Genomic DNA, 27,633 nt, shown 5'->3' on the forward strand with positions numbered 1-27,633 from the left:
ACAGTTTCCACCAGTACATCTTAGGCCCCTCATTTCTTCATGAATACTTATTGAGCCCCTTCTACATGCCAGACATGAGGATCAGCTCCAGGAAAGCAAAGCTGAGAGACAGACTCAGTCCTTGCCTCGTGGCTTCACAGGCCTCCTGCCCTTGCAGACGAGCCAGGTGGTTGGTAGGTATGGGCCCCAGGCTGGGTGCCGGGGAGCCCTTAAGCCTGCACAGACAGTGGTGTTTCTTAAGTTTCGGTCCTCACTGCATGGCTCTGTTACAAGGTCTTACCTTACAGTTAAAATTTTGAAAAGTAAAGAATAAGTTATTTCAACATTTTTGTGTTGAGATTTATTATAGAAAATTATGAATCAATATCTAAAATGTGCTAAGACAGCTAGATCAGGAGAGAATGATATGAAAAAGGGATTGGTGAGGTTTATTAAGTCACCACTTTCATAGGCAATTATTGATTATGTTGCATAAGTAATATTAATTACTCTCCAAGTAATTTTTTATTTTTTTCTTTTCATGTCAGTTAATTTGTTTAGGTATTTCTTTGTTACCTGTCTGTCCCAGTGGACTCTGATTCCATGATGGCAGGAACTGTATCTGTCTGTTCAGCACTGGGTCCCCAGCACCTAGCATATAAACATATGCTGAATTGAACTGCAGGGGAAGTTATAAACAACATAAAATATGTTCATCATATTAGCTGAATTCTTAGTTATGTTGGCACAGTGTCATAACTTAGAGATAACTTGCTTTCTTTGACAGGTAATTACTAAGCACGCCTTCACTCAGCACTGACTACTTTATAATACACAGCCTATGAAAATCCCCATTTAAGCTTAAGCTAAGTGTTAAATGGAATTTTTCCTCATATTCAAGTGCATTAGTGGACCATTTACAGAGCTCAAGATGTTGCTGGCTGCCAGTTTCCCTGGATGAGATAAAAAGTCTCAAAAAATGCAGAGCCAACTGTATCTATTGCTTTTAGCTGTCACCAAATACTCCATTCTTCTACTCTTTGGGGGGCCTTTTTCATTTACCACTATCAGTGGGATTATGGTTAGTTCATGTGGTTTTGTTGTTAATATAAGCAAAATACTTTTTATATCCAGGGCTATTTTAATGTTATAGGTATGATCTGTAAATCTGAATTACCTTTCAGAATATAGACTTGCTAGAATTATTATATTTTTAGGCTGCACTAAAAAGTGCCCTAATTTGAATCAATTGATGTTGGCAATCAGATTGAATTTGTGAAAATTGAAAAAACAGTAATCTTTTTTCAAAAAAATCAGAAAAAAAGAAGTGAACATTTTATTTCCTTATTTTGAAGTCTTTGACATAATAGAAAAACTTCATTTCTAAACCATGTGAATATTTTAAAAGGACAAAAAAATGATAAAGTAGTTTAAAATAATGCCTTTGCTTACTTCAGTTAAGCTTTCCTGGTGAAACCTCTTTTCTGCAGGTGTGGTAAATTGCTTCTTAAAATCTATGCAAATTTCATATTCCTAGGGTTAAGGCCCTGCATTATGGATCAACAGACTTTAGTGTTACCGATAGCTACCTATTACTATTTCTACTGATAACTAACTGGGTAGCCATGGACAAATTAACTCTCTGGTCTTTTAAGATAATGTGTTTCACCTAGAAATTCCTAAGGTTCCTCAGACTCAGTAAATGAATGAATGGATGGCTAATTAATTCTTCTCTAAGTTTGCAGTAACAGAACCTGAACTTGATGTCACGAACTCCCTTGTCATTTTGAATTTCTATCATTAAAAAATGTGCCACATTTCTTACATATGTTCTCCATAAAGCAAGTGAGCTTACTTGAATAGAAACTGGGCTTTTAGCTACACTGCTCTCCACAGTGCCTGAGGACTCGGTGACCACTCCCTGGAGAGGTACGCCCTCATTTGGCAAGGGAAGGCTGATCTCAACTTCTAAGAAATTGTTTTAATGGAATATTTAATAAATCAGGAAATACCTGCTTGACCACCTGAGCACTATGTGTTATACAGAAGAAAATAAGACCTAACCCCTGTCTTGAGGAGACGAGATGCATGAAAAATTTCATGAAACATTTCAAAACATTCCATGAGCCCTATTGCATGACAGGCACTGGAGGACTTAGGAAGGCCAGCGGGCCTGGGGTCAATGGGAGAGCTCTGTGGAGGTGCTGCGGTGGCCCTCAGTCTTGGAGGATGGGAAGCCTTTCTGTCTAAAGGAGTGAGGAAAGGCCAAGGCAGCAGATGAGGTGACTTATAAGGAAGCTGTCTACACAGCGGTGACATCAGGAGGTCACTTCAATGGGACACTGAGGGGATGGCCTGATTAGAAGGTTCAAATAGGGGGCAGTGGGAAGTAAACTTGGCTGGGCTGGGTAGTGGCAGATACGGAAAGCCTTGAAGAGTCTGACCTTAGCTTTAAGTCCATGATAGGATTTGCTAATGTAATGGGACATGCTTTCCTGTGCCAGTCAAGCATTTCCTATATGATGAAAATGTTGAATAAAATCATCTGAGGTAAGTGGAGATACTGTCTTTCCTAGTTTTAAGGTTGCAATCCTTGCTGTGAGGAAGGGGAAAGCCTTGCAAGTAGATGAATGTGCGGTTTCTAACATTTGCTCTAACATTCTTTTCTTCCCTCAATAAATCTGTGTCATTAATGACAACATGTAAGTCAACCAGAGGAGAAACAGCCTATTGGATGACGGGCTTAAGTGAATCTTGCTTTACGTCCTAATGGTCCACATATGGGCTTCTGTCAGCCTGGAGCGGCAGGAATTTCCAAAGACACAGGCCCATCCACACGGAAAGAGCACGCGAGATAGCCCTTCCTCCAGGCCCCGGAGGTGCAGGTCTGGGAACCATTAGCAAAAGCCCCCCATCCTCCTCTGCTGTCAGGAAGATGCATGTTGGTGGAGACAGAAATGTTTCTGCACTGGGAGTCCTGGCTCCATTATTAATTTTATAGCTCTGGGGAGGGGATGCTCGATTCTGTACCGTTCCCTCAGCATTTCCCCACCAAAAGCACATTATATGGTCCCAAGCTTATGTGCTTTAGAAACCCCAATTCTTGACCCTGCTTTTCCCAGGCATATGTGAGCTCTTGTGAGTGAGTTGGGGTGAAGACAACCCCACGGGAGGAGGAAGGTAGGCCCGCTGCAGCCACGCCTTCTCACGGCACAGACGTCAGACTGCCGGGCTGTGTGGACCGTGAGTCGAGGCGGACCATCTCTCGGAGCGTGGTGTGAAGGGACCGGGGAAGGGCGGGCTCAGGCAGCCTGAGTCTCCCACACTCTGTCTGGGGACTGGGATCTGTACCCAGACGGGCCCCCCATCTGGGCACACTTCACAGACAGAAAGCAAAGGGAAGTCAGGGAAAAGAGCTTCCGGCTGGTCCCTTCTCTTGAGCGAATTGAGGAAATCACAGTACAAGAAGAAAGCACTTAAAATTATAAGCAATAGGAAGGATTTTTTAAAAATAAACATGCTGAATATGAAGCATCTAAATATGTGTTTGTCCTTTCAACATTTCAATTGGGAGACTAATGATAGGACCTTTGCTCAGAAACATTTTTAGAATTTCTCTTTTCAAGTATTTTTAGAGCCAGCCACACATGCTTTTGTAGATACTGTATAGTGTAAATATTTGACTTATAAAGATCAGTTTGGTTTTTGGAAATGTCTCAGAGAATCCAAGCGTGAAGTCTGGAGGAGGGTTACATAAGTCAGGCTAAATCATTCCATTTTTGATGAGATACAAAGTGATGCTATCGGTTTTCCCGAGCCAGGAGTTTGCTTAGAGAAGGCTCCTCCCAATCTTTTCAGCTGCGGCCACATCAATGACATGAATTAAACCACCTTGAATGCACACATGGGTGGAGATGGGTACCTGGTACTGCAAAGAAATTAGTCTCATTCCTCAAAAAGGTGACAGGAATTCAAGAGGAGTATCAGCACAGGAAAAATGCAGTGTAAGCTACTAACACCATGTTAACTAGCCTTTTTCATTTTCTTTAAGTGTCTCAATTGCCTATGCATATCATGCACTGGAGAAAAAAGGCCACTTCCAAAGAAGTTATATGTCAAGACCTTTGAGAGTTTTTCATTTGATAAAATAGTGAAGGGAGAGAGTAGGAGGAATGCTGAAACTCTGATCATGTACTGTTCCAGGGGCTGGGCCAGCAGGGCACCAGCATGCAGCCCTCTGCCAGATATCACACAGACAAGCCTGGCTTCAAGTCCTGCCCTGCCACCTGCTAGCTGTGTGATCTTGGGCAGGAAACTTACCTTCGCTGATCCTCCATTTTCTCATTTCCAAAATGATGATGATAATACCTACTTTATAAGTGTATGAGAATTAAATGAGATAATGCAGGCAAAATGCTTATCACAGGGCCTAGCTCATGTCAGTGCTCCATAAATACTGGCTCCAATCATGAACAAAAAGAAGAGAAAGGGGATGAAAAAGAAAGTAGAAAGGAAGGAAGGAAGAGAATGAGGAGAAAGGAAAGAATGGATGGGCTTCAGTTCTATCTAGCTATGAAAATGTGAAAGCGGGCCCATACGGCCTTCTGGCTGATGGCAGAGCTCATTCATTAACCCAAGGGTTCCCTTTGTGGCCCAGGTAGGGCTGAGTGACTCATTACTTAATAAATTGGCATAATATTTAGAAAAAAGATATTAAAGCATCTATCCCAACTATTCCGAACAAGTGGGCTTATCAAAAAGCAGCGTGCCTTTAATAAAGCACATGTTCATGTCTGTGCATGCACACATGCTCACAAACACAGTCTTGATTCTTTTAAGAATAATGGTGATGCTTTCTGTTTTGGAAAGGCTACTGGGAGGTCCCTAAGGCAGTATAGCCCGGCTGCTATCAATCATAATGAGGCTTTATTGTAACTCTGGTAAAGGAAAGCAATACCAGCAAATTCTATATAGACTCTGCACTCTAGAAATGCTCTTTTCAGGGTTTTGATGAAATGGCTCCACATTCTGCTCAAATGACAGCCAGTGTCAAAACTGCCCTTCTGCCCTGCTGTCTGTCATTAGATGTAATTGAGCCAAACCCCAAAGCAGAGCCAATTTGCAGTCCATTGCTATGCACCCTCATCGTCTCCACAGACTTCAGAGCCTGCCCCTCCCCGCTCAGTTGGCCCACTCCTGGGGGGCCACCGACCCCCAAGGGGCCAGTACTGCTCCAGGCCAGGGCTTGCCTGTTCGTGCATCAGGCTCTCAACCTTCAAAAACTCTTCCCTCCTCCTCCTTCTGGGCCCTCATTGTGCCGCTTGGGCAGCCAGTGGAGAGTGGTGCGTTCAGATCGTGTTTTCCAGCATATTCTATAACTGACCATTGAGTATAATACTGGGATCTCATTGCCAGAGACTTTGTTTCCTTTACTGAAACCATTTCTGAGTTAGACTCTTGTTAGCAACCATCACTTCGTACACTTGGAGGTTTGATGGTGCTGAGGTCGCTCACTAAGCAATCCTTCTGTTCAGAGTCCATTCAGTTTTCTGCATTTGGGGGACGAAAACACCACAACCATTATCAAGGCTGGGTCAGGCCCCCAGCCCAGATGCCTTAGGCTTCAAGCCACTGGGGAAAGGCTACTGAGTTCACCGTCACTAACAGGCCCCAGCCTCATTCAGGAAAGAGACACTTCACCTCCCCTCCCTGGCCCCCGAGGCCCCTCTGCACCCAGGGGAGAGAGGATTCACATGGCATAGCAGTGCATTTACACTTCCATAAACGCATATCAGTAAAAGTGAAGAGAGTTTATGGGTGTGGAGGGCTTAGGGACATAACACAAAAAGATAAAAATTCAGAATTGCCTCTGGGATGGCAGATGAGAGGGCTTCTCACACTCACTGGGGGTCTCATTCACACCCGTGGCTTCAGTTGCCCCCTGGGGCCAAAAGATTTCCTAATCTGCGTCTCCATCCTGACCTCCTTGCGAGTCTCAGAGTATTCTCATCACCAGGCTTCTGAGGCATGCCCACACTCAGTGTCTGCCTGTCTTCCCTTCCCAGTCACCCCTCCACCCACTGCTCCTTCCGTATTGTTCACTGAAGCTGCTGTCACCAAAGGGCATCACTTGCCTCCTTATTGTTGAGCCAAGTGTGTATTTTTTAGTCTTTTCCTACTTAATGCCCCACCCCCACCCCCTAATTCAGTGAGTCACTAAGTCCTAGTGGTTCTCTCTCTTTAGCCCACTGTGTATTGGTCCTAATTCAGTCTCCACTCAGTCTATCTTACCTGGACTAATCCAAGGGGAGCCTCAAGGATACCTCCTTGCCCCAAGCCACTCTTCCAGAATTACTACTCCAACATGTTTTTCCGTGATTAAAAATTTGGGCCAGCTTACCCCTCACTGTGGAATACAAATCCAAATTGTAGCCAGGCAGCCTCCCCATTGCCCCAGCCCCCCTTTCCATGCTCTCTGCCTTGTGCACACATGTGCCTCGGCCACACTGGGTCTGCACAATCTTGCAAACCTGCCCTCTGAATCCCTGCTGGGAGCTTCTCTTCTGCCTGGAATAGCTTTCACCACATTTTTTCCTTCAACTCTCCTTCTCACCCTTCACAATGTATCTGATGCCATCTAGAACTGCCATTCACAGCTCCTTTTCTAACCCTATTACTATTATTAATACCAATGAATTATAGTATGCTTGGCTCACTCCCCCAGAACATAAGCTCCTTGGGGCAGAATCTTTGTTTTGCTTGCTGAAATTCTAAGCTCCCAGAACTGTGTCTAATACACAGAAGGCACTTAGTACTTGTTAATTGAATGAATGGTTAACATTTCTTGAGCACTTGTAATAGCAGGCACATTCAATCACTGTCTCATCCCTACCACAGTCCTATGAGAAAGGAACTGTTTTTAATCCCAGTTTGCACAGGAAGAAACTGAAGCTTAAGGAGACTAAATACTTGCCCAAGGTTGCCCAGTTGAGTGATTGCAAAGCTAGGATTTGAACTGTGATGTATCCAAGCTCTAAGTAACCTCACCCTCCTAACTCGAGCTTTGCATTGGCACTTTGCACAAAGCCCTGCTGTAGGCCACAGTAGGTGCTCAGCAAATGGAGAGTTATCTGGAAGTAGAAATATCTCTGTATGCATTTATGTCTTCATTATGAGTTCTCTGAGAACAGGAACTGAATCTTAATTATTTCCCCACCACCACTAAGCAGCCCGGTACAATGTCCTACATGCATTTGTGTTCATTAACATTTTAATTAAGTCACAAGTATGCTGTGAAGAGGCAGCATTTGGCAGTGAGTCCTTTCTGCACTCAGTAATCCTGAGCACTATTCTGACGGGTGCCCTAAACCCAGGCCCAGCTGCTGCTTCATCTAATCCTTTGCCTCTTCAGCATGATGCAGGCTCAGGGCCATTCCTGGCTGACCCACCCTCCACCCTGACCCCAGCCCTCTGCCATCCTTCCTGTCCTCGTGAAATCCCCCCCGCCTGTCTTCCTGCTGTCAGCGGCCTGACCATGCACAGCCGGTCCAGCCCCTCCCTCTGCCCTGCTTGACCCCACGCCCTGCCTGAGCCTGGCTGCTTCCCTGGTCATTCTTGACAGGCAGGGCAATGTGACATTTATGTAGATAATTGGAACACAATGTGGACTGTGATAAACACCAAGTCACGAGGCACTGCAGGAGTTATGAAGAGGGAGACATTCCTAGTTAAATGGTGGAGGAACTGAAAATAAATTATATCACTGTCTTTTTTGTCCTGAGAGACATGGTTTTTTTTTAAATAAAGATTTTAGTTTCTCTAGTTTTGTCAATTATTTAGGATTATTGATGGCAAGTAATAGAAATGGGAGTTGTTTAATCTAAAAGGGTAAATTCATTATAAAGATACAGAGTCTCAGAGAACCCAAAGCTTGTAAGGAAGCCAAGCATCTGGGAGAAATGGAAGCAGCTCCGGAAAATAGTCCAATATGTGGGCATCATTCTCTCCCCATGTCTTGTCCTCATTGTCTCTGTACATCTACCTCCTTCTTCCCTCTCTCTGGACCTCCTTAAGTCCACTCACCTCATCATGGTACATGGCTGCCAACGGCTACAAACCCAAGTACTGGGTTTGTACTTGGTGAGATGGCCTGTCGCCATGAAAACCACAAATCCTCTAGAAAATCTATCTCATTGGCCCAGCGTGAGTCAAATGCCCACCCCTGGTCCAATCACCTGCCACCAGCTTAGCAGAGTAATATTCTAAATGGCTGCCAGGCACCCATCTCTGTGAGGAAGCAGCAGCAGAAAGGTCATTGTAAGCTGAGCAGACTCTCCAAAAAATGTCTACTACACTTGGTCCTGTTCTTTAATAATACCCTTGTGAAAGGATTCTGGGTGCTTCCCCAGGAATAGAACAAATGAAGCAGCTTCCTATCTTTGATATTCCTTTTCAGACACAAATACATAAATGTGAACTGCCGTTTAACAAGCATTGCCCTAATTAACTAAGATGATGTTCCACTGGTAATGCCTAACAGGTTTTTGCATTGCCAATTTTGTTCCCTGAAGGCCTAGAATCCTGGCTTCCACCCAGTGCCGCACACACATTGGGATGACCCATTAGACACAGCCCAAAAGATGAGCCAGGCTGGGCGTCACTCCCTCCTCAAAGTCTTACACAAATGATGCCCACACCTCCCCTTCAGCAGCCAGAATTCTCTCGCCTTTCTAATAAGCCAGGGTAGTCAGGACTGGGGAGACAGAAATCCCCTCCCTTTGAGGGTCCCACACCTCAAAAATGCTGAGAGAGCTAACCTCGGCCACTGCTTCCTTGATGAGAGAGGAGTCAGAGACAGACCTTTCATTCTGATCTGGCCTTGCCTGTTGAGTGAGGCATCAATCTAAGGCTGGGTAAGGACAATCTGAAAAGTCTATCCAACTCAGAGTGGGAGCGCTGGATCCAAACCTTTGCATCCACCCTTCCTGGACGTGGCCCCTGGGCACTGCTACGCTCCCTGCTGCTGGCCCCAGGGATGGCAGAGCACAAGGGCCCACAGAATGGGGGCTCAGGCTCAGGCCGGGGGAGGCGGGGTCAGGGCCCTGTCCTGGAGGACGGACCTCTGAGGCACATCGGATTCTGCCCACACCTTCTCAGCGATACCTCTCGGCTTGTCTTCCAGGCTCCCTGGGTACAGCAGGCCGCGTGTGCAACCTGACTTCCCGAGGCATGGACAGCTGTGAAGTCATGTGCTGTGGGAGAGGCTATGACACCTCCCGCGTCACCCGGATGACCAAGTGCGAGTGTAAGTTCCACTGGTGCTGCGCCGTGCGCTGCCAGGACTGCCTGGAGGCCCTGGACGTGCACACGTGCAAGGCCCCCAAGAGCGCTGACTGGGCGGCTCCCACATGACCCTGTGGAGGTCGGCATCCGTCCTCCCTCCTGTAAGGACTCCATTGGATCTGCAAGGACACCGGGCCTTTGGGCTCTCCCAAGGCATGTGACCTTCATCTCAACAGAAGCGCCCCCTCCTTGGGGGGGGGCCCCGGGACCAGCTCACATGCAGCGCATAAAGCATGTCCTGCTTTATCCGCCCTCCAGCACTCTGAGCACATCTTCCCCAGGTCATGAGGGGCTGTTAGAGGGGAGGAGAGGTGTGCCCAGACACTGTCTCTACCCACCTAGACATTTCCTTTCTTTAGAGCAGTTGGCCAGAGGGGAAAAGAGTGTCTCAAAGGAGCTTCCTCTGATTCTTAACAACAAATGCTCACAGTTAAAAAAAAAAATTCCATCCTTCTCTCTGGAGGGTAAAAAAAGCAGGATAAAATGCCATTGAATTAACTTTAATTCTTGAAAAGACCAAGCAAGGCTTTTGCCTGATCAAGTGATTTTTTTCACGACCACCACCTCCAGGGGTAATTGGTAATTGCCTGGAGAAGGATGGCTTTCAATAAGCCTTAGATTTAAAATATCTATTTTTCAAGGCATTTATTGCCATATTAAAGTCCAATGTGACAGGGTGGGACTGTTGCCCTTTGGTACAGTTTGGAAACTTTGCAATAGCAAAAACCTCCAAAAGTAATTGCTTTGCATTACTGTCCCCTAGATATAAAGAAGCTTTAGGGAATGAGACTTCCTTCTCACTTAGGATCTGAAGGGAATTTTTATAAACTTTGACGACCTGGCAGATTTGATAACTACTTGGGTGACGACAGAGGAAAATAACTCAGTGAGTGAAATATCAGAAAGTGTGTCTGTACAGATAAGGAAAAAAAAAGGGGGAATAAAATTCCTATCTGGTATGATGCATGTGATCCATGGGATTTTGTAACTGAAACGGCTTTGAGAACGAAAACTTTTGGGATGACAAGACCAGGGGACCGAAGTGCTGACAGAGAGGTTTCCCAAGCTAAGTCATGCCTGGACAGCCTTTCCCGTAGCAGATGCTGAAAAGCAGCAGGCTGGGTGTGCTGAGGAGCATCAGCTCATGCCCAGCACCCTTCAAGCACATTTTAAAGACCTGGCATATTTAATTGTGTTCATCTGATGCTTACGAGATGACAAATTACCATAGCCTGAAGCAAATGACACATAGCCTTGCTTATAAAGTTGGTAACCCTAGTACATTATATTGCAAACAAGTAGTAACTTGGAGACTATATTTAAGGGACCCAGCTGTAATTAGGGGAACACAATGTGCGGATTACATTTGGCTTCTGCGAGCCAAAAGATGACATCCAGGGAAAATGAAGAGGCTGCCTGTCCCAGTTTGTCTGTTAAATGAAAGAAAGGTGAAATAGATGAAGCTGCTTTTCAGCCCCTTGTGCAATTAGGTTCTTGTTATAAATGTGATCTCTTCACAGATTCACATTCACTAACAGGGTGCTTCTTTACATCACTGGTGGGGTCAGATTATTGATGCTGCTCATTCATTAATACTTGGGCCTTTGGTCTCCCGGTCCTTCCTTCAGAGCAGGACATTGAGGCTAAAGCTTACGGTGAATAACCTGCTGGAGTGCTTTGTCAAAATTGAGTTTTGCCTTTGTGTCCTGGTAAAAATGACAGAATTAATTTCCTTTCCCTCACCCCCAATCCCCACAATTAGTTATCTAACTTTTCCTCTTTTTGTTCTCTGGAGTCAGAGTCGGGAGCAGGGGAGCACGGTGGCGGCCGCTCTGAGCACAGAGTAGGCCTGCCTGCGGGAGTGGGGAGGTCAGGCAAGCAGGCTCAGCCTTAGGCACCCTGCACTTCGCTCCCCGCACTCACGGTCGGTGCCTCCCTGGGAGGTCAAAGGGACGTTCATGGGCATCCCAAAGCCATCAGCATTTGTTCCTGAGGATGAACTGTGAAATCAAAAATCCATGGATATGTTTAGAAGTACAAAGCATCTATCTCAGCTCCCCTCAATTTGTGTCTGTGGAAACTGAGACCAAGAGAGGTGAAGGGATCTGTACAAATACCCACCATCACCTCATGCTCCATCACAAACAGGACCCCGCTCTAGGAGTACGCAAGGAAGTTAAGCACTTTATCTAGTTTGTCTCAGAATTAACTCAGTGGATTCTAAATCATTTTAGCATCCAAAGGAGATGTTCATTGTGTTGGGGTTTTTTTCCTGGGGTGTTTAGATCTGACTTTCTTTTTGTGCTGCAATGCATCCTTCCTGGTAAGGAGCAAGCAGACAAGGCATAGCCATATAGAAACCAACATAAATTGTCTTGACTCTAAGGGAGATTATGGCAGCCATCTCACGGGGCAGTAAGTGCAGCCTTTGTGGAGGGCATAATGAAAGAGTGGAATATTTTTATCTGCTTTTACTTGTGAAAGAGGAGATTATTTGAAAAAAAATTAAAAACAGATGAAGATAGCCTCAAACTCATTTTCTTTAGGACTTGGGAGAAGACCAGTATTCCATGATTCTAAAACACACAAAACTCTTGACTATCTGAGGCTGTAGAGGGAATGTGTGGCATAAGTTATTACTCGAAACAAAATGAGAGAATCCATTCAGATTCCCTTATAAATTCCCTACCAATAAAACCTTATTATGAAGTGAACCTCTCTAGGCCCAAGATAATGCCCATTAATATTCTGCAAATGCTAAAAAAGTTCCACACAAGAGGAGATCCTGACTAGGATCACTGGAGTTTCTCTTCATAAAGCTATAATGTGCACATGACTCTGAGTCTTAGAAAACAAATGAGTTGTTTTCTTTAACAGATTTGTCCCCTAAATTGGTATTTGGAAGTCTGTATTGGACTGATCTTTGTCTATCTTCTGTGAACACACCTTGTGAATGTACATTCCAGTTATGACATCCTGGGCAGCCCCTCACGGTCTGAAAGAGTTAACACCCTACCTTACAAGACCAGTTTATTCCCTGGAATGGCCAGTTTTTTCCCTCAAATGGCTTATGCTCAAGCACAAAGGCCCCCAGGGCCAGGATCACACTGGGCTCTGACTCTGTGCCCCTAGGGGAGGGGGCTCACTTTAAAGTGAAAAAAAAACCCAGCTTCACACTGACATTTTCCAGTCTTACTAATTTATTAAGGAATCCTCCATCACCTTCTACAAGGCCGGAAGCAGGGCTCTGTCTCCCAGAAGCAGCTCACGTGACCATGCATGCGCTTGTACATGTTCAGGCCAGGATATTGTTATTACTACTTATTTATTAAAGGCTGGCCTGGGACTGGTGTTGTCTCACTCAGTTGAAGAATATTCATCTCCTCTCTTGCCTGCTCTCAAAATAAAGGCTCAGAGAGATGTCCAGTGGGCCAGAACCATCCTTTAGTGTCTGTTTGCTGTACTTCACCCTGGGTTTCCTTATTTTAAGAGCAAGAGTTGTACTCATAACAAATAATCCTTGCCAACTCCAAAGCTGGTAAGTGGCTCTTGTCAGATCTGTGCTGACCTTCTGAAAAGCAATCCACTGGTATAAGCTGACAGGTAGGGCATGTTTATTTTGACCTCCTTACCTAGGCAGAGAAAATTTTCACTCATCCATGAGAATGTTCTTTACATTTTTCTGGGGATCAGCAAGGTGACAGGTGGTTTGCAAAGCCCAGAATGATCATTATTTTTCTAAATCATAGTTGTTGTTCCAACTCTTAATTTTTTTTCCTGTTATTCACATGGATTCCTGTTTAACCAAACCTCCCACTTCCACAAGCTAATAAAAGTGTCACGCAGATTGTTACAAAGAACTATTGTTATTTACAAGTCTACATTTTCTGTGAAATCAAAACATAATAAAGTGAATTTTCAGTGTTGACTTGGTTATTTAAACTTGAGATAGTCTTGCCAACCCGTCTGGTGAAAAGAGATCCCTGCAGATTATGAGAATTATTCCCTTGTCTTTTCCCAGGACCACACTTAACACAGTTTGATCAAGAGGTGTCTTTCAAGTTCGTAAAGGTTTTTAGGGAAGACAATTGCCTTACCTTCCTGATAAATACTCTTGTGAGTTCATGGGTAAGATTTATATTCTGGATGGAGAGATTATTCCATATTTCACGTGCTGTTCTCTGGTGGTTGCCATTTAAGTGCTTACCCGCTGTTGGTGCCAGCCTGCTTTGGCAATATTTATAAGTTAGGTGTCTCTCCATGGCACGACACCCACCCCTGCTGACTTCTCTGAATTATTGCTCTCCATGTACGTGCTTGCTCTTGGCTGAAATGGCATTTTCTCAGCTTGATTAGAAACATACAAGATCCCGTGTACCCTTATTGAGATCTTTGCATCCGGATTGTGTGCTTTTATGCAAGCAGCAAAGCTCAGAAAATGGAAATAAATTCTCCTCCAGCAAAGGAAGTCTGCCCCCATTTTCTTTTCCTGGATGAACTATGTTTTGGGGTGACCTGGGGTGACTAAGATGACTCTGACTCTGCACTTCAAGCACCCCAAAGCTGCCCCATAGTCGTGCTGCACATTGTCCCTCTAGGATTCCATTGTTTTCTAGAACTCCCACACTTGGAAGACCTGAAGTAGAGGTAGTGACATGTGTCTGTGTGTTTCACAAAGAGCATTTCCCCTAAATATTTTTTGCCCAAACATTGTCAATGAAATTTCCCTGTTATCTACCCTTTGGATGAGAGAGGGCTGTCCTGCACATCATGGCATCTTTAGAACTAGCTTTGGTCTCTCCACACTAGATGCCAGAAGCTTCTCCTGCTCCCCATTTGTGACAACCAAGAGCATCTGCAGACATTGCCAGATGTCCCCAGTGAGGAGGGAAGGTGGCAAGGGGCAAGAGCGGAACTGTTCCCAGTTGAGAACTACCGATATGACACTTTGGGTTAAGTTCTCTATTAAAATTCAAGTCACATACACTCCCACTATTTTCAGCTAGGAACACCACACTGGGAATATTAGCTTAATGGGATTAATTCTCAGTGTTAAGGTATCAGACTAATGGGGAAGGAATCTTCTGGAGTGGTTGTAGTCATGGAAACCCTCAGCAGCATGGGGCAGAATGAGACAGGCTGAGACGCAAAGCTCACTTAGGCCCAGGAGGGTGAGAGAGCATGAGGCCCCTGGGTTTCTGAGGATGGGCATCAACTTTAGGGACTCAAAGGAAGGATGGAAGGTGAGCAAGGAGAAACAATAATGTGCTCCTAGAAGCTGGAGGCAGAATTCTACTTAGGAAGAATTCCTCAGTTTCACAAGACTCAGTGGTGAGGAAAAAGCCCCAGGATATGGCCTGAAAGGTGGAGGAGAAAAATATTACAGTTCTGCATAAACTAGTGAGTCATTTTGAGTTTCTTGATTCAGAGAGGAGGGTAATAATAAAGGGGGCACTGCAAAATGGAGAAAGTCTGAGTTCCAAACAAAAGATGGTGGAATTTCCAGTTTAAGGCCAGGGAAACTACCATTTGCAGGTTGATCACTGAGCCTCCCCCTTCCCTCTGCCACTCACAGCCCACCAGTTGTCCCGGCTGCAGGTAACCCTAGCCTCACTTGCACGATATTTTCACAGAGTGAAGCGATCAAAATGTTGTTCAACATGGGCCAACAAAAGGTGGGAAAGAGAGAGTCTGTACTGAAGGCCAGGTGGGACGGTGGGGAGAAAAACAAGCCTGGGTGACAGATAAAAGGGAGACGGAGCCAGTGGAGAAGGAGGGCGGATGAGCACCTGCTCAAAGAAGGAATCAGAGAGCTTAACTCCTTCTATTGACAATTCTTCATGAGCGAAGGGGATTGTATTTAGGCTGTCCAGAGGAGTAAAGAGCAGATGAGAACCCATGGATGAACAAGGAAACTCTTCACGTCCTCCTTATGCTACTATCTAGTTCTAGATTATGTAGCATGATTAAAATCCAATCAACATAATCAATTTACCCTTTAGGCTTTTTTTAGACTCTTAACTTGATTTTGTAATTTCCAAGTAGTGACTGATCCTGTGAAAGCCCCTGTAATTGAATCACAGGCTCTGGATTTCCCCAGACAGTCTACCCAATCCTATTTTAACAGCATTGCAGCCTTTCCTAAATTCCAGACAGGAGGAATAACATTACTACCCGTAATCCAAGTTCAAATAATTAAATGAAGAAGATGCATCCGCTATCCACTCAGCCAGATTGCTTACACTGGTTACTTCAGTGGAGGTTGGGGGACTTGGCAACCCCATCTGTAAATGTTTAGGGGAATCAGGTTACAGGTAGGTGGTCACACAGGTCACAAAAAGCAGGAAATACAGAAAACAAAATCTGAATTGGGTCTTCAAAGTCTGTCCACCATGTAAACTTTGGCATCTGCCCCTTGATCATTATTCTCTAATAGTAATGAAGATTTCATGAAATGTCTTGAACTCTGAGTGACATTGTGGAATTGTGCTTAATCAAGACAAATATTCCCACCCTAAAAGTATGACTAGAGGAAGGGAGTAGACATTTAATTTTCCTATATATTGTTGTAACTATAAACAGTGCCTTATCTTCTCAGCAACTCTCATGAAATAATAAGCACTAGTATTTTTTAAAGTATTTACAACAGCCCTTGGAGATTTTATTAGAATCATGATTCACAGATGAGAAATTTCCCTCTTTTACAGGGTTTAGTAACTGAAGAATTAGTCAGTAGACTGTCTATACAGACAGATGAATTTGAATACTTCTTCTGGCTATTAACCATTCATTCACTGGTGACTTTATTTTTTTCTGAACTGACTGAATGATTAGGTCAAGATGATCCCTCTGGTTTGCATATTGTAGATAGATAATTAAGCAGTTTCTGAAAATTATGTTATTCTGTCAAATGGATTATGGGACTTCAACAGAGCAGTGAGTTTACATGACACTTCCAGGATCCTGAGAGTGAGGATTCGTGGAATCATAGAATTTCACACAGGGAAGGAACAATGCACATAAATTATTCCAACCTCCACATTTTATTCATAAGAAAAGAAATTTCATGGTTTGGACTACAATGTAAGCAAGACACTCTGAATCATCTTCAGGGAAGAACAGCTATTATTCATTTAATCAGTCTGTATCAAGCATCTCCTGTGAGTCAACCACTGTGCTATATCCTGGAAATGCAACAGTGACTAAGACAAACGTGCCCTTGCAGAGCCTTCTGGGAGGGCTAACCCAGAACATGGGTGCTTGACACACACTTTCACATGCATGATTGGATTTAGTCCTTAGAATCACCTGTCCATATAGACATGATTATCCTTTCTGGATGAGGCAAGCGTGAGAGATATCTAGTAATTTGTCCAAGATCATAAAAAAGGCTTATAAGAGGCAGAACCTGGACTCAGATATTCCTAATTCTTTTCCAATGTCTTCTAACTCTCATTCCAGTGTCCTTTCCAATATATCGGAACTTCCTCTGATGGAAACACAGTGAGAAGTATTCCAACAGGCTATTGAAAATGACTGAGGACCACATTTTCCAAACAAAAAATGGGGGATGTGTGGACTGTTATAGGATTTCTATGATTTCTTATTTAATTTATATAAGCAAATAATATGTAGATACACATTTAACAAAAGTCTACCAGAAAGCAAATGACTTTTAGTTATACATTTAACAAAGCACTTTTATTTAAAATAAAATAGTTTTGAGATTCTCCTAGAAAACCTGAGGTTTCTAGTCATAAGAAATATACTTTCTCTGTCATGTGGAGATTCAATCCACAGTTGAAGATGTTAAAAATATTATGGATCAACTCAAACATGGTACAAATCACAATTTATTTAAGTTTTCCCCAAACACTTACTTAATATTTGATTACTCAGGTTGAATTAATAGTCAATAATTTTTTAAAAATAGTTTTCATAATAGTCTTCTCTTCTTAGGTTGAAGAAGGAAGACAGAATTTCCTTAGCAACAATGCCCAAGAAAAACATTTTCAGAATTGTATTCAAATGTAATGTATTTTAAAGTATTTTTAAAGGTACAAAATGCATCTAACTATGATATAGCATCTATTAGCAATAATAATATTTTCACATTGTTTAAACTGAGATCTTCATGGTCTTTTCTCCACAAAGCAGACTGGAGGGATTTGTGTAATCCTACATTACTAGATAATGCTTCTAGGATCAGCAGGAGATCTCTTCTCTACCTTCCAATCTAGAAACAGTCCAGTGGGGCTGCAGTTATATATGTCGCTAGTATTGACCTCCAGTTGATCTCTAATAGACTGCTCACTACATCCAACCTTGTGGTTGGGATTGTTTCTAATGGTGGCCAAATCAGAAGAAAAGTGTCTTCAGAACACAAGGGGACCAAGGACAAGTCCTTACATGAATATCAAGGAGTGTAGGAGAGCAAGAAAGAATCTTTGCCTAAATAGAATGTTAAATGATGCATCAGAGGAGAGAGTGAATTTTTATCACAATTACTCTAGGAGTATATGGAATAGATTTACATTCATGTAGAAAAAAAATAAAAACTATCCCTAGATACACATTTTAAGCTGCTAAGAAATGTGAGAGTATAAAAAAGGTAGTCCTTACAATAAATAAATAAGCAAGCAAGAGGCAATTTTCCTATTTCTTGGACATGTAAGCATTTTTCTTTCAAACAACTTTGGCAGAATCAGATCCCTAGGTAGATTATACTGACAACCACGAGGGGCAACAACTCTCCCCCAAATGCCATTTTCCTTTCATTGACCTTGAATAGGGCCTAAAATTCTACTCTTACCAATGCTGGCTGGGGATTAAGAAACTAACTTCAGAACTTTTCTTTTAAAATGCATGAATGTTATTTAATGCCATTCCTTAGTTCAACAATTATTTATTCAACAAACATCTGGCACAATTTACCACCTACCAGGTATTTTCCCCAATGTTGGGGAAATAGCACTGAACAAGGTTAGTAAAATAAATGGGACTCCTATTTCTGGTAATATGGCAGAATAAATATCCCATAAAAGAAGCCTCCTGCTATAAAATGCCTTGACATTTGACATTATATAAAATAAGCATCCTTTGAAATGTAAAGGGAACTCTCTCCCCATCTCCACCCACAAATAAGAGAGCTCCAGAGGCCAACAATGAAGAGAAAGCAAGAGATTTACCAATATCCCTCTCTAAAAGCTTGGGTTTTAAAGGCCATATCAGTGCAGGAAACAAAGTCTTAGCCCTTCTTAAAGTGAGGAATTGGAATTAGGACACAACATCCCACCCCTTCCCACACAGAGTCAGAACTTTCAAAGGGTTGTACATTCAATAAAGTAAAAATCTGACCACCAGCACAGAGAACCAACTGGGAACTAGTTTGCTGTGCAAAGGCATCAGGGTAGGGCACAATAATTAAAATAAATTTACAGCTCTGACCATTTACAGCTACCAGCCTCTTTTCACTTAGCTTAATGTCAGAATTAATATAACTTGTATGTTCCAGGAATTGCCTAGTCAAGAAATTAGACTAAAACAAGAAAAAAAATAGTTCTAGATTAAGGAGCCTAATAAATGCAAGAACAAAACCTCTCTGAGGGTCACATTTTCAACAGACTGTAGAGTATTCTCACAAATAAAGCTTCGCCAAACCTGAGTTCATAATCTAAAATTACAAAACACATAAGAACATAAGCCACCATGATTGAGAGCCACAAAAACCAAGCCATAAGCTTAGACTTCCCAAAATATCAGATAACAAAATTATTATATATGGACTCTTAAAATAATCTGTTTTGGAATGATTTTAAAAATTAAAATTACTACACAATATAATTAAGGTATATAATATTAAAAGGAAAAAGATTAAGCTAAAAGACAGTTGAAAAGGAACTAAAAAGGCACCCAGAAATTAAAAATATAACCACTAATATTAAAAACTCAGTGATTGTTTACCTGTGGTCACAGCTGAGGACTCACTGTTAAAGTCTTTCCTTTGGCTGCCATCGTGTAAAATTTAGAGCCTTTCAAAGAACTGCAAACCTGTTCACTAAAAGTTTGAACTTGAAAGTAACCAGTAAAAAAACTGAGGAGCTTTAGGGACACTCACAGTTTGTGTGATAATGAAAGATCCAAACCCCACACACTGAAGAAACTCTGGGTCTTCACATATGCCATCGTGGTGCACGCAGGCACGGTTATGAAGGCAAGACCACACAACATGCATGGAAGAGCCATAGAACCAACAAGGGCTGTCTTAAGAGAAGGTTTTCAAAGACCAGCGGCAAGTTACCTATGAGAAAGACCTTTGTTAGTGGCATTAAAGGAGACACTGAAGAATACCATGTAAGAGATTATTTTGAACAGTAAAGGGAAATTGAGGTGATTTAAATCATTACTGATTAGGGTGATGACAAGAAGAGAGGCTTTGATTTTTTAACCTTTGGGGACCTTACCTCCATGGATAAGATTCATTCAGAAATACCATACTGTAGATAGTCATAACTATGAAGTAATAAGAGTCCTGGCTAAACAAGAAATGGCCAGTGCCTCATCCAGGTGAAGGTAGTTCTGAAATCTTTGGCAGTGGTTACAGAGGTTATTTGAGAAGGAATGACAACTTGTTTGTGGAGGAAACTTCAAGGGTTGTAATGGCTTTGCTGGAAACCATGGTGGTGGTGAATATGATGGCAGCAATGGACTTGGTAGAAATGGAATCAATTTTGGAGGTGATGGAAGCTACAACTTCAGCAATTACAAAAGCAATCTTCAAATTCTGGACCTGTGAAGAGAAGAAACTTTGGAGGCAGAAACTGTAGTCCTTAAGGTGGTTGAGATCAATACTTTGCCAAACCACAAAACCAAGGTGGTTGTGGGTGTCTAAGCAATACCAGTGGTTATGACTGGGCAGAAGAATTTGATTACTTCCCAGAAAAAAGCTTAGCAGAAGAGGAGAGGCACAGAAGTGACAGAAAAGCTATAGGTTACAATAGGTTTGGGGACCACAGTAGCAGGGCCTAACTGCTACAGGAAAAAAATACGGACTGTATTTGTGACTAACTATAGTATAAGTATTTTAGTTCTGTTCTGTGGAAAGTGCTCTGCATTTCAGCAAAAGGATTTAATAAGGGGCTTTTCTGTTCACAAAAATTGTTGATTGCTATATGTAATAGCTGATCATGATGTTGATTAAATGTGACTTAAAAAAAATCTCAGTTCATGTGGTGGACAGAAAAGCAGAGCTAAAGATAGAGTTAGAAAGTAGAAGACAGACCTAAGCAAATTACCCAGAATGCTGTCCAAGATAAAAATAAATGCAAAATACAAAAGGAGTTAAGAGATATGGAAGGTAGAATGAATAGGTTTATCATATGTCTTAATAATAGGAATTCCAGAAAGACAGAAGATTGAAAATGAGAAGATGAGCATTTTCCAGAATGGATAAAAATTTTAAACCTTCAGTTTCAAGAAGCACAGGTTCCCAAAAGTAAAAACAAAATAAATCCACACCAAAATATATTGTAGAAAAAGTGCAAAGTAGAAGAAACAGAGAAGTCAAAAGCTATCAGAAAGAAAAAACAAGTTACCTACAAAATAAAATCAGACCAAAAACAGACTTTTCCAAAGCAATAATGGAAACAAGAAGGCAATGGAGTATTTTGAAAGAAAATAAATATCAATCTATAAATTTATATCCAGCTGATATATAATTGAAGAACAAGAGTAAAATAAATACATTTTCAGACAAACAAAATCTACTAAGAACAGATCCTATCTATAGAAACTTCAGGAGAAAGGAAATATATTCCAAAAGGAATGCAAGAGGAAATACTGAACAAGGGAATTTGTGCATATGCAGTTAAACTTACAATAATGAATATATAAAAGTAACTCGTAATTACTAATTTCTGATAATGAAATAAGGTGAAATAAAGTATTAGCAACAATATCAAGATGGAAGGGCAGTAACCACATTTAAGCATTTTGTTTTTTCATATTGTTGAGGAGAGTAGGAATATGAATAAACTTTAGATATTATTAAGTAAGCATGTGCAGATTTTAAGGATAACCATTAAAACACAAAAGCATAATTTCCTATCTAGCAAAGAGATAAAAACAATTTTTAAAACTTTTTAATCAATCTAAAAGGAGAACAGATTTTTAGGTGAGGTTGTAGGAGAACTTAGACCAAAAGCAGAAAACTGGTTAGGATTCCATTGGCCATAATAGCAACACAAATGCCTAGATAAAGACAGCAATGACTATGCAGAACTGTAAGAAACACCCTACACAACTTTAGTAGTGGAAATTAGAGATACTTTGAATGAATGGAAAGATCATAAAAAGACCTAATATTGGAAAATGTCAACTTTTTACTAAAATTAATCTATAAAGCTATTTTTCAAATGCAAGACTAGCCAACAATGATCACAAATGTTTCCTTTGGGCAGACTCGCTCTCTCTCTCCCTCCAAATTTGCCTTCTCACTTATCACTCTTGATTCACCTATAGTATACCAGGTATGCAGCAAATAATCAATAGTCTATTAAAATAAAGGAATGAATACATGAATGATTCAACTGTTCAGCAAGCAATTTTTGATTTATGTTCTCAAAAAAGTTTTCATCAAGTGTAGGACACAATACAAATCAAGATAATATCCGATGTTGACACTCTGCATAAATATACAAACTAACCTCTTGCTAAGGACATTTTGTGGGTTGACTACAACTGGAAAACTGCTGTAGAAGTTTTCCTGACAGACACAAATAGATGACAATATTGGCTTCTTAGTATTAATCTGATGGAAAATAAGGCACAATTAAAATTAAAGAACAGAAGACCATTACTCATTAAGTACTTCTAAACACTTTTAAAGACAATAAAACTGATTTTATATGGTAATTTCCATAGTTTCCTATTTGTCATGTGGCTCAGAAAGTGTCTCCAAGTAAATCTTAAGTATACATATATTATGACCCATTCATGAAAGCATCAGAAATTCATTCTGATTGATTTCCTATAGATAATCAAAAAAAAAATCTCAAGTGCCTAATTATCTCTGAGAAATGGTTGTCTTGAAACACATAAATATTAGCATGTTTCTAAGAACTGTATTTCCCCATACTCTTTGTTCTTACTCCCATTACAAATAAATAACTAGATCTTAAAAGCTAGTATAACTTGTATAACCTTTTTACCAGCTTTACACACTTTTCCCAATTCTTTGTTCATCCATGTATCCTAATTAGCACGAATCCAGGATCTCTGTTCTGGTGCTCGCACTTCAAACTGTCCCAGTTCCATGGGCTCACTGGGCCCAAGAGGGTCATTATGTTCAAACAGCATAACTGGAAAGCCTCTTTGGTCTCTGGGCACCATTGCTTCTGTGACTTCTAAAGGAAGGTGCCATCACTGAACAGTAATGACACGGAGATGTAAGGACTCTAGCTCAGAATCAGGTGATATTCTTGCTGGTCCAGATCCTGCACAACCCAAAACTCCCCCTTGGGCTCCCAGGGTATATGGCTCTTTTCATTTTCACTCACAAATTCAGCCACTGTCCTCAAAGAGCAACACAGCCTGGTGGCCAGGTCCAAAGGTTCTTCAGCCCACCTACCTGTGTGCTGGAACCATTGTCTGCACCCAGCCTGGATCCCCAGCAGATTCTCACAGAAGGAATTCCCCTTTGGCACTCTTCAAGTCCCCTCATGCCAGCAGGTATTTGTTAGTACCACGCTCTTCAAAACAGATCTTAAAAAAGTAAAAAATTAGACTCTTAGAAAATGAGAGTCTAATTTCAATTTCAGGAAAAGGAGTATGGACTCTCCCCGTTCATTCTCTACCAGAAGCCTCCAGGGCTCTTCTGCAAACTGAGAAGCCACAGGAATTTTTAAAAGGTTCTGTTACAACTTCTCTCCATGGTGGGAGAGAAGAGTTTAATGCCTTCCACTAGCATCACTAAGGCTGGGCACACAATTAACTCCTCTAATAATGAAATTGTAACAAACTGATCTGTGCCTTCATTTCTATACCAGGTAGTTACACTACCCAGATGCACAAGTTTAAAAAGCTAGTTTGTGCCCTCTGCTTTCGGTGGGGGGGATATCATAGTCTGGAGAAGGACTGTGAGAACTCCCAAAGCTTCCTTCAGCTCCTTGCCTCTGGGCCACAGCCTCTCTCTACTTACTTCGCAGCCCTCTAGGTGCACATTTTGTGTTAAAGACATTGCTTTTGGGTACAAATGGTCCTTTGTAAACTCAAACCAACCATCCCTTAAGGGCTTAGGAAACAACAAGCAATCTTTCAACACTAGAGGAAAAACCATTGAACTGTACAAGCAGGTTTCCACCATCTTCATCTTTTAAGAGAATCACAGAGGTGGTTTTGATAATGCTTTGCCTGAACTGCTGGTTTTAGTACCTCCCCTCTGGGGGAACTGGGGCTCTACTGGCCTTGGACCTCTGAAATACAATATGCCTCCCCTCTGAGAACTGTAGTCATGTGAAGAATCTGTCCCTCTCAGAGAGCCCTGGAACCCACAAGAAATAAGAAAGATAGAGTGGAAGATTCTTGCTTTTCTTATACAAATTCAGTTGAAATTTTGAAGGTGTTTTCATTGGTTGAGGCTTTGAAAATCTATAATACCTACTGGGCTGTCTCTCCACTGGTAAGCAGAACCCCTTCCTTCTTTGGCCCTTTACTTTGTAAGGTGCTCACCTTCCTTAATGGGGAAAAGCAGTTCTAGGTGTGTGCTCTTGCACCAACAACCCTAGAGTCTGGGGTTTGCATTAATGAAACCCTCTGGAGTCAGCTGAGAATGTATGTGAGGAGGCAAATAGATAACCAGAGATGCTGGTTAAAAAAAAAAAAAAAAAGACTACGTCCCAGCAATACTCTCTACCCTACCCTGCTTCCTAGCTGCCCCCTTACTGGCCACAACCCGCACAGGCCTCACCCTGGGCAAAAAAATTAAGTCCTATCCCAGATAAACTGCATGGAATGCTCTGAAGGCGGGTCGGGGGGTTGGTAGTCTCGCAGAGCTCCCCGGGTGGTGATAATGAGTATCACAATAAATCCTCTGGCCAAACTACTGGAGGACTTGAATAAAGTAAAACACACAGCGAATAACAGCAGATTGGTAGTAGAGCCCAGTTGCTAATCTCCAATCTAATATTTTCCTTGACTACACAATAAGTAGTTATCTCTCAATTAATTCTAAATTATCTGCTCCACTGAAGGTGATCCAGGGAGAGATCGCAGAGCGCCGGCAATCCTGTGCCCTCATGGCGTGCTGGCTGGGTCCGGGCAGTGCAGGAAGGCAGAGGCCACCTTCTAAAAGTAGGAACATGCCAGAATTCTCAGAATTCCCAGAATTGTTACTTCTGAAGGCAGTATCATTATGCTAGTTACCTAGACCCAAAAACTTTAGAATTATCTATGCGTCCTACTTTCCATAAAATATCTGGGTCTGTCCATTTCTATCCTTCCTTTCCTACAAATAGTTCTCTCCTTCCTTCTCTTTCTCACTGCCACTCCCCAAGCCAATGCCTTTATCACCTCATTTCTAAATTATTGTCATTAATTCACAATGAAGCTCACTGACACCAGATTCCTCTTTTCAATTCATCTTGCTCACTGGTTCCAAATAACTGTAAAAGAGATTTTCATCATGACTGCTGTGTTCCAAAATTTTCACAGGTTCCCAATGCCTAAAAATGGGTAAATCCCTTACCCCTCCACAAATTAGCCACAACTTACCTTTCCGAATCTGTTCCCAAGTTTCTAGTCAAACTATTCAGTCTGCTTAGAGCGCACCTGCAGATTCCCAGCAAACACTAAGCATCCCGGGAAGGGAGGAGCTTCTCCAAGATGATCCGCGCTCGGTCCGTGTTCTGTCCCCCACGCACTGAGTAAGCGTGGGGAGATTGTTGAACCTCTCCAAGCTACAGAAGTTCCTTTGTCATGGGTGAATACCATTACTGATTTCACAAGGTCTATGTGAGGACTAATGAGAGAAGGGGTAAAATGATACAATGTGGATGGTTGCACATGGTGGTCATTATTACTACTTTGCTTAAACTATGTCCCTTGCCTGTAGCAGCCCCCTATTCCCATTTCTTCCAGGGCTGGGAATTAGACTGCGATAGCCCCAAACCCAGCCTCTGTGCGGCTCACGGGGGAGGGCTGAGCAGGTTTCTGTTTACCAGTTGTTCCTGAGAGGCTCTTCCAGAAGGAGGCGCTAGAGGGAGACTGCAAGACCCCAGGAGGAGGGACACTCTCCTTTCTGTGGGATGATTCTGTGGGTGTTATTCCAGCCAAAGCTCTTCCTGCCACAGCAGCTAGTTCCGACTGCGGGTTCCCCCATTCTCCAGAACCAGCCTTCCTGTGGCTAGAAGGGGTCCCAGTGCCAGCCAGCCAGCACCCCTGCTTCTGATCTCTTCAGGTTTCTGCTTTCTAATAACAATAACCTTTTCTCTTTGTTTCTCTAACCCTACAGGTGGCAGCTGCTTCCTGCACTTCCTGTCTGTGTAATAGCTCAGAGTTTCCTTATGTTTTCCAAAACCTGGTACTAATTCTTTATATTAAATTGTCTGTTAACATAATTGGTATGGTATGTGGTTTCTGACTGGGCTCTGGCTGATAGCCTTCCCACCATGTACCCTCTTCTAATCTGAGTGCACACCTCACTGCCAGAAGGGCCTCCATGGCCACCCCTACCTATGAACTCTTACAGACCCTCAGATACAGATGAGAGCTGAGATGACCTTGGAAATATTTTTCTGATATGACTCTCTGGTATTGCAATCTAAGAAGCTTAGATTCAAAAGTTGAAGGTGAGATCTCCACCTGCGTTTCCTACCTGCATTCCACAACAAGCCAGGTACCTAGACCATTGGTTTAGCACTCCCATGTGAGGCCCTGCAGCACATCCTTCAACTGCTCTAGTACATCATTTAACTGAGACTGTTTAACTCAGCTTTAGACCTCTTTGTAACAGAGCACCCCTTGGTGAGTCACTGGCTCCAGTCAGGTCTTGGCCCTGTATTACAGACACTGTATGTGTGGGCACATAGGGAGGACTCCAAATGGAGTTTGGTGAATGATTTAATCCAGAACTTTGAGCAGACAGAAAGGATGTTCATAGCTCTCATATGTTCTAGATTATTGCTAGTAATGACCAACATCTGAATCCAATAACATCGGAAGAGTAGTTTTATGGCTTCATAGATGCTGAAAGGTCTTCTGAGTTGTCTGCCCCTTAGAGGCAGCAACACAGAAGCTTTAATAGGATTTTACAAGAATGCATATCCTACTCAGTAGATAGGAGGTTCATGTAAATTGACAGCAGTGTTATCGGGTGACATTTCCTTCCTGGTGGAATTTAATACTAAGAGATATAAAGTCTTAAATGGAACAGAACACTTTAAAGAGGTAATATAGTTTTCCAAATTCCTTCCGTACATTTGGCTGTAATAGAATAACCTCAAATTATACAAACGGGATAGTAAAGGCAGCACGGGGAGTGGCTGTCTCACGAGTGGGTGTCAGCCCCAGGCAAGTTCACTATGAATTCTGTGTGACCAAAGAAATGACAGTAGAACGTTCTTGGGGTGGAAGGGTTATACCCAACTTTACTTCCACAGTGGCAGGTCAGTCACTAAAATCTTGTTCACTCAGAGCGAGTCTGCATGCAGCAAGCTGGTCTCTGCCTCTGGGCCTCTCTGCCCACACAGCCGTCCTCTGGCCCGCTGTCCTCAGTGCTGCCACCACTCCAGCCCCTGCTCTGCTCTCCTGCAGCCTTGCAGCTGTGCCACCGTGTCACCCAGAGCACTGGGCAGAGCTCTTTATAGAGTCAATAACAATGTACTGCCCACACCTGTGTAGTGAGCTAACCAATCAGGGCCAGATAAGAATCCTGGCCATAGGGACTTTCATTTTATCTACACTCCACCACTCCAGGATTCTCTCTTCTCAATCTATGTGCCCTCAGTCCTCTGCTGCAATGGCTCCTGTGCAAGAAAGCTGGAGCATTGTAACCGAATTCCATAATAACAGAGGCTATGACAATATACAAATAACAAAAAATACAACAAATTATAACAACCTCAAAGCCTGAGAGGATCCATTTCTACCAAGTTGTCATCCTGGCTGTATTCAAACCAGTTAACCAAAATGAGTTAACCAAATGAGTTAACCAAAAGGACTATGGGTGGGCCTTACAATACCCACCTTCTCCAGCCTCTCCAGCAAAAAGTCTTGCAGACACATAGGCCGATCTTGCTGCTTTATCTCTGCCTTCTG

At 42.4% G+C, this 27,633-nt stretch overlaps 1 protein-coding gene, 1 long non-coding RNA gene and 1 pseudogene across 2 annotated transcripts in view; 2 read left to right on the forward strand and 1 right to left on the reverse strand.

The window, feature by feature from the left end:
- WNT2 (Wnt family member 2) overlaps nucleotides 1-15,191 on the forward strand; it is a 44,094-nt gene extending 28,903 nt beyond the window's left edge. Inside the window, exon 5 of the mRNA XM_073238551.1 lies at nucleotides 9,161-15,191. Coding sequence (XP_073094652.1) covers nucleotides 9,161-9,390 — 230 coding nt within the window. The 3' untranslated portion in view covers nucleotides 9,391-15,191. The remainder of the gene's footprint in view (nucleotides 1-9,160) is intronic.
- Nucleotides 15,192-19,528: 4,337 nt separating this feature from the next.
- On the forward strand, nucleotides 19,529-20,349 carry LOC118973389 (heterogeneous nuclear ribonucleoprotein A1 pseudogene; annotated as a pseudogene).
- Nucleotides 20,350-21,294: 945 nt separating this feature from the next.
- LOC140850073 (uncharacterized) lies at nucleotides 21,295-26,539 on the reverse strand. Its single transcript, XR_012132814.1, has 3 exons — nucleotides 25,090-26,539; nucleotides 22,949-23,082; nucleotides 21,295-22,129 (listed from the first exon to the last, which is right to left on the reverse strand). It is a non-coding gene; the product is annotated as an uncharacterized lncRNA (long non-coding RNA).
- Nucleotides 26,540-27,633: the final 1,094 nt, after the last annotated feature.

Source organism: Manis javanica, chromosome 6 (assembly GCF_040802235.1).
Source record: "Manis javanica isolate MJ-LG chromosome 6, MJ_LKY, whole genome shotgun sequence".
NCBI lineage: Eukaryota > Metazoa > Chordata > Mammalia > Pholidota > Manidae > Manis > Manis javanica.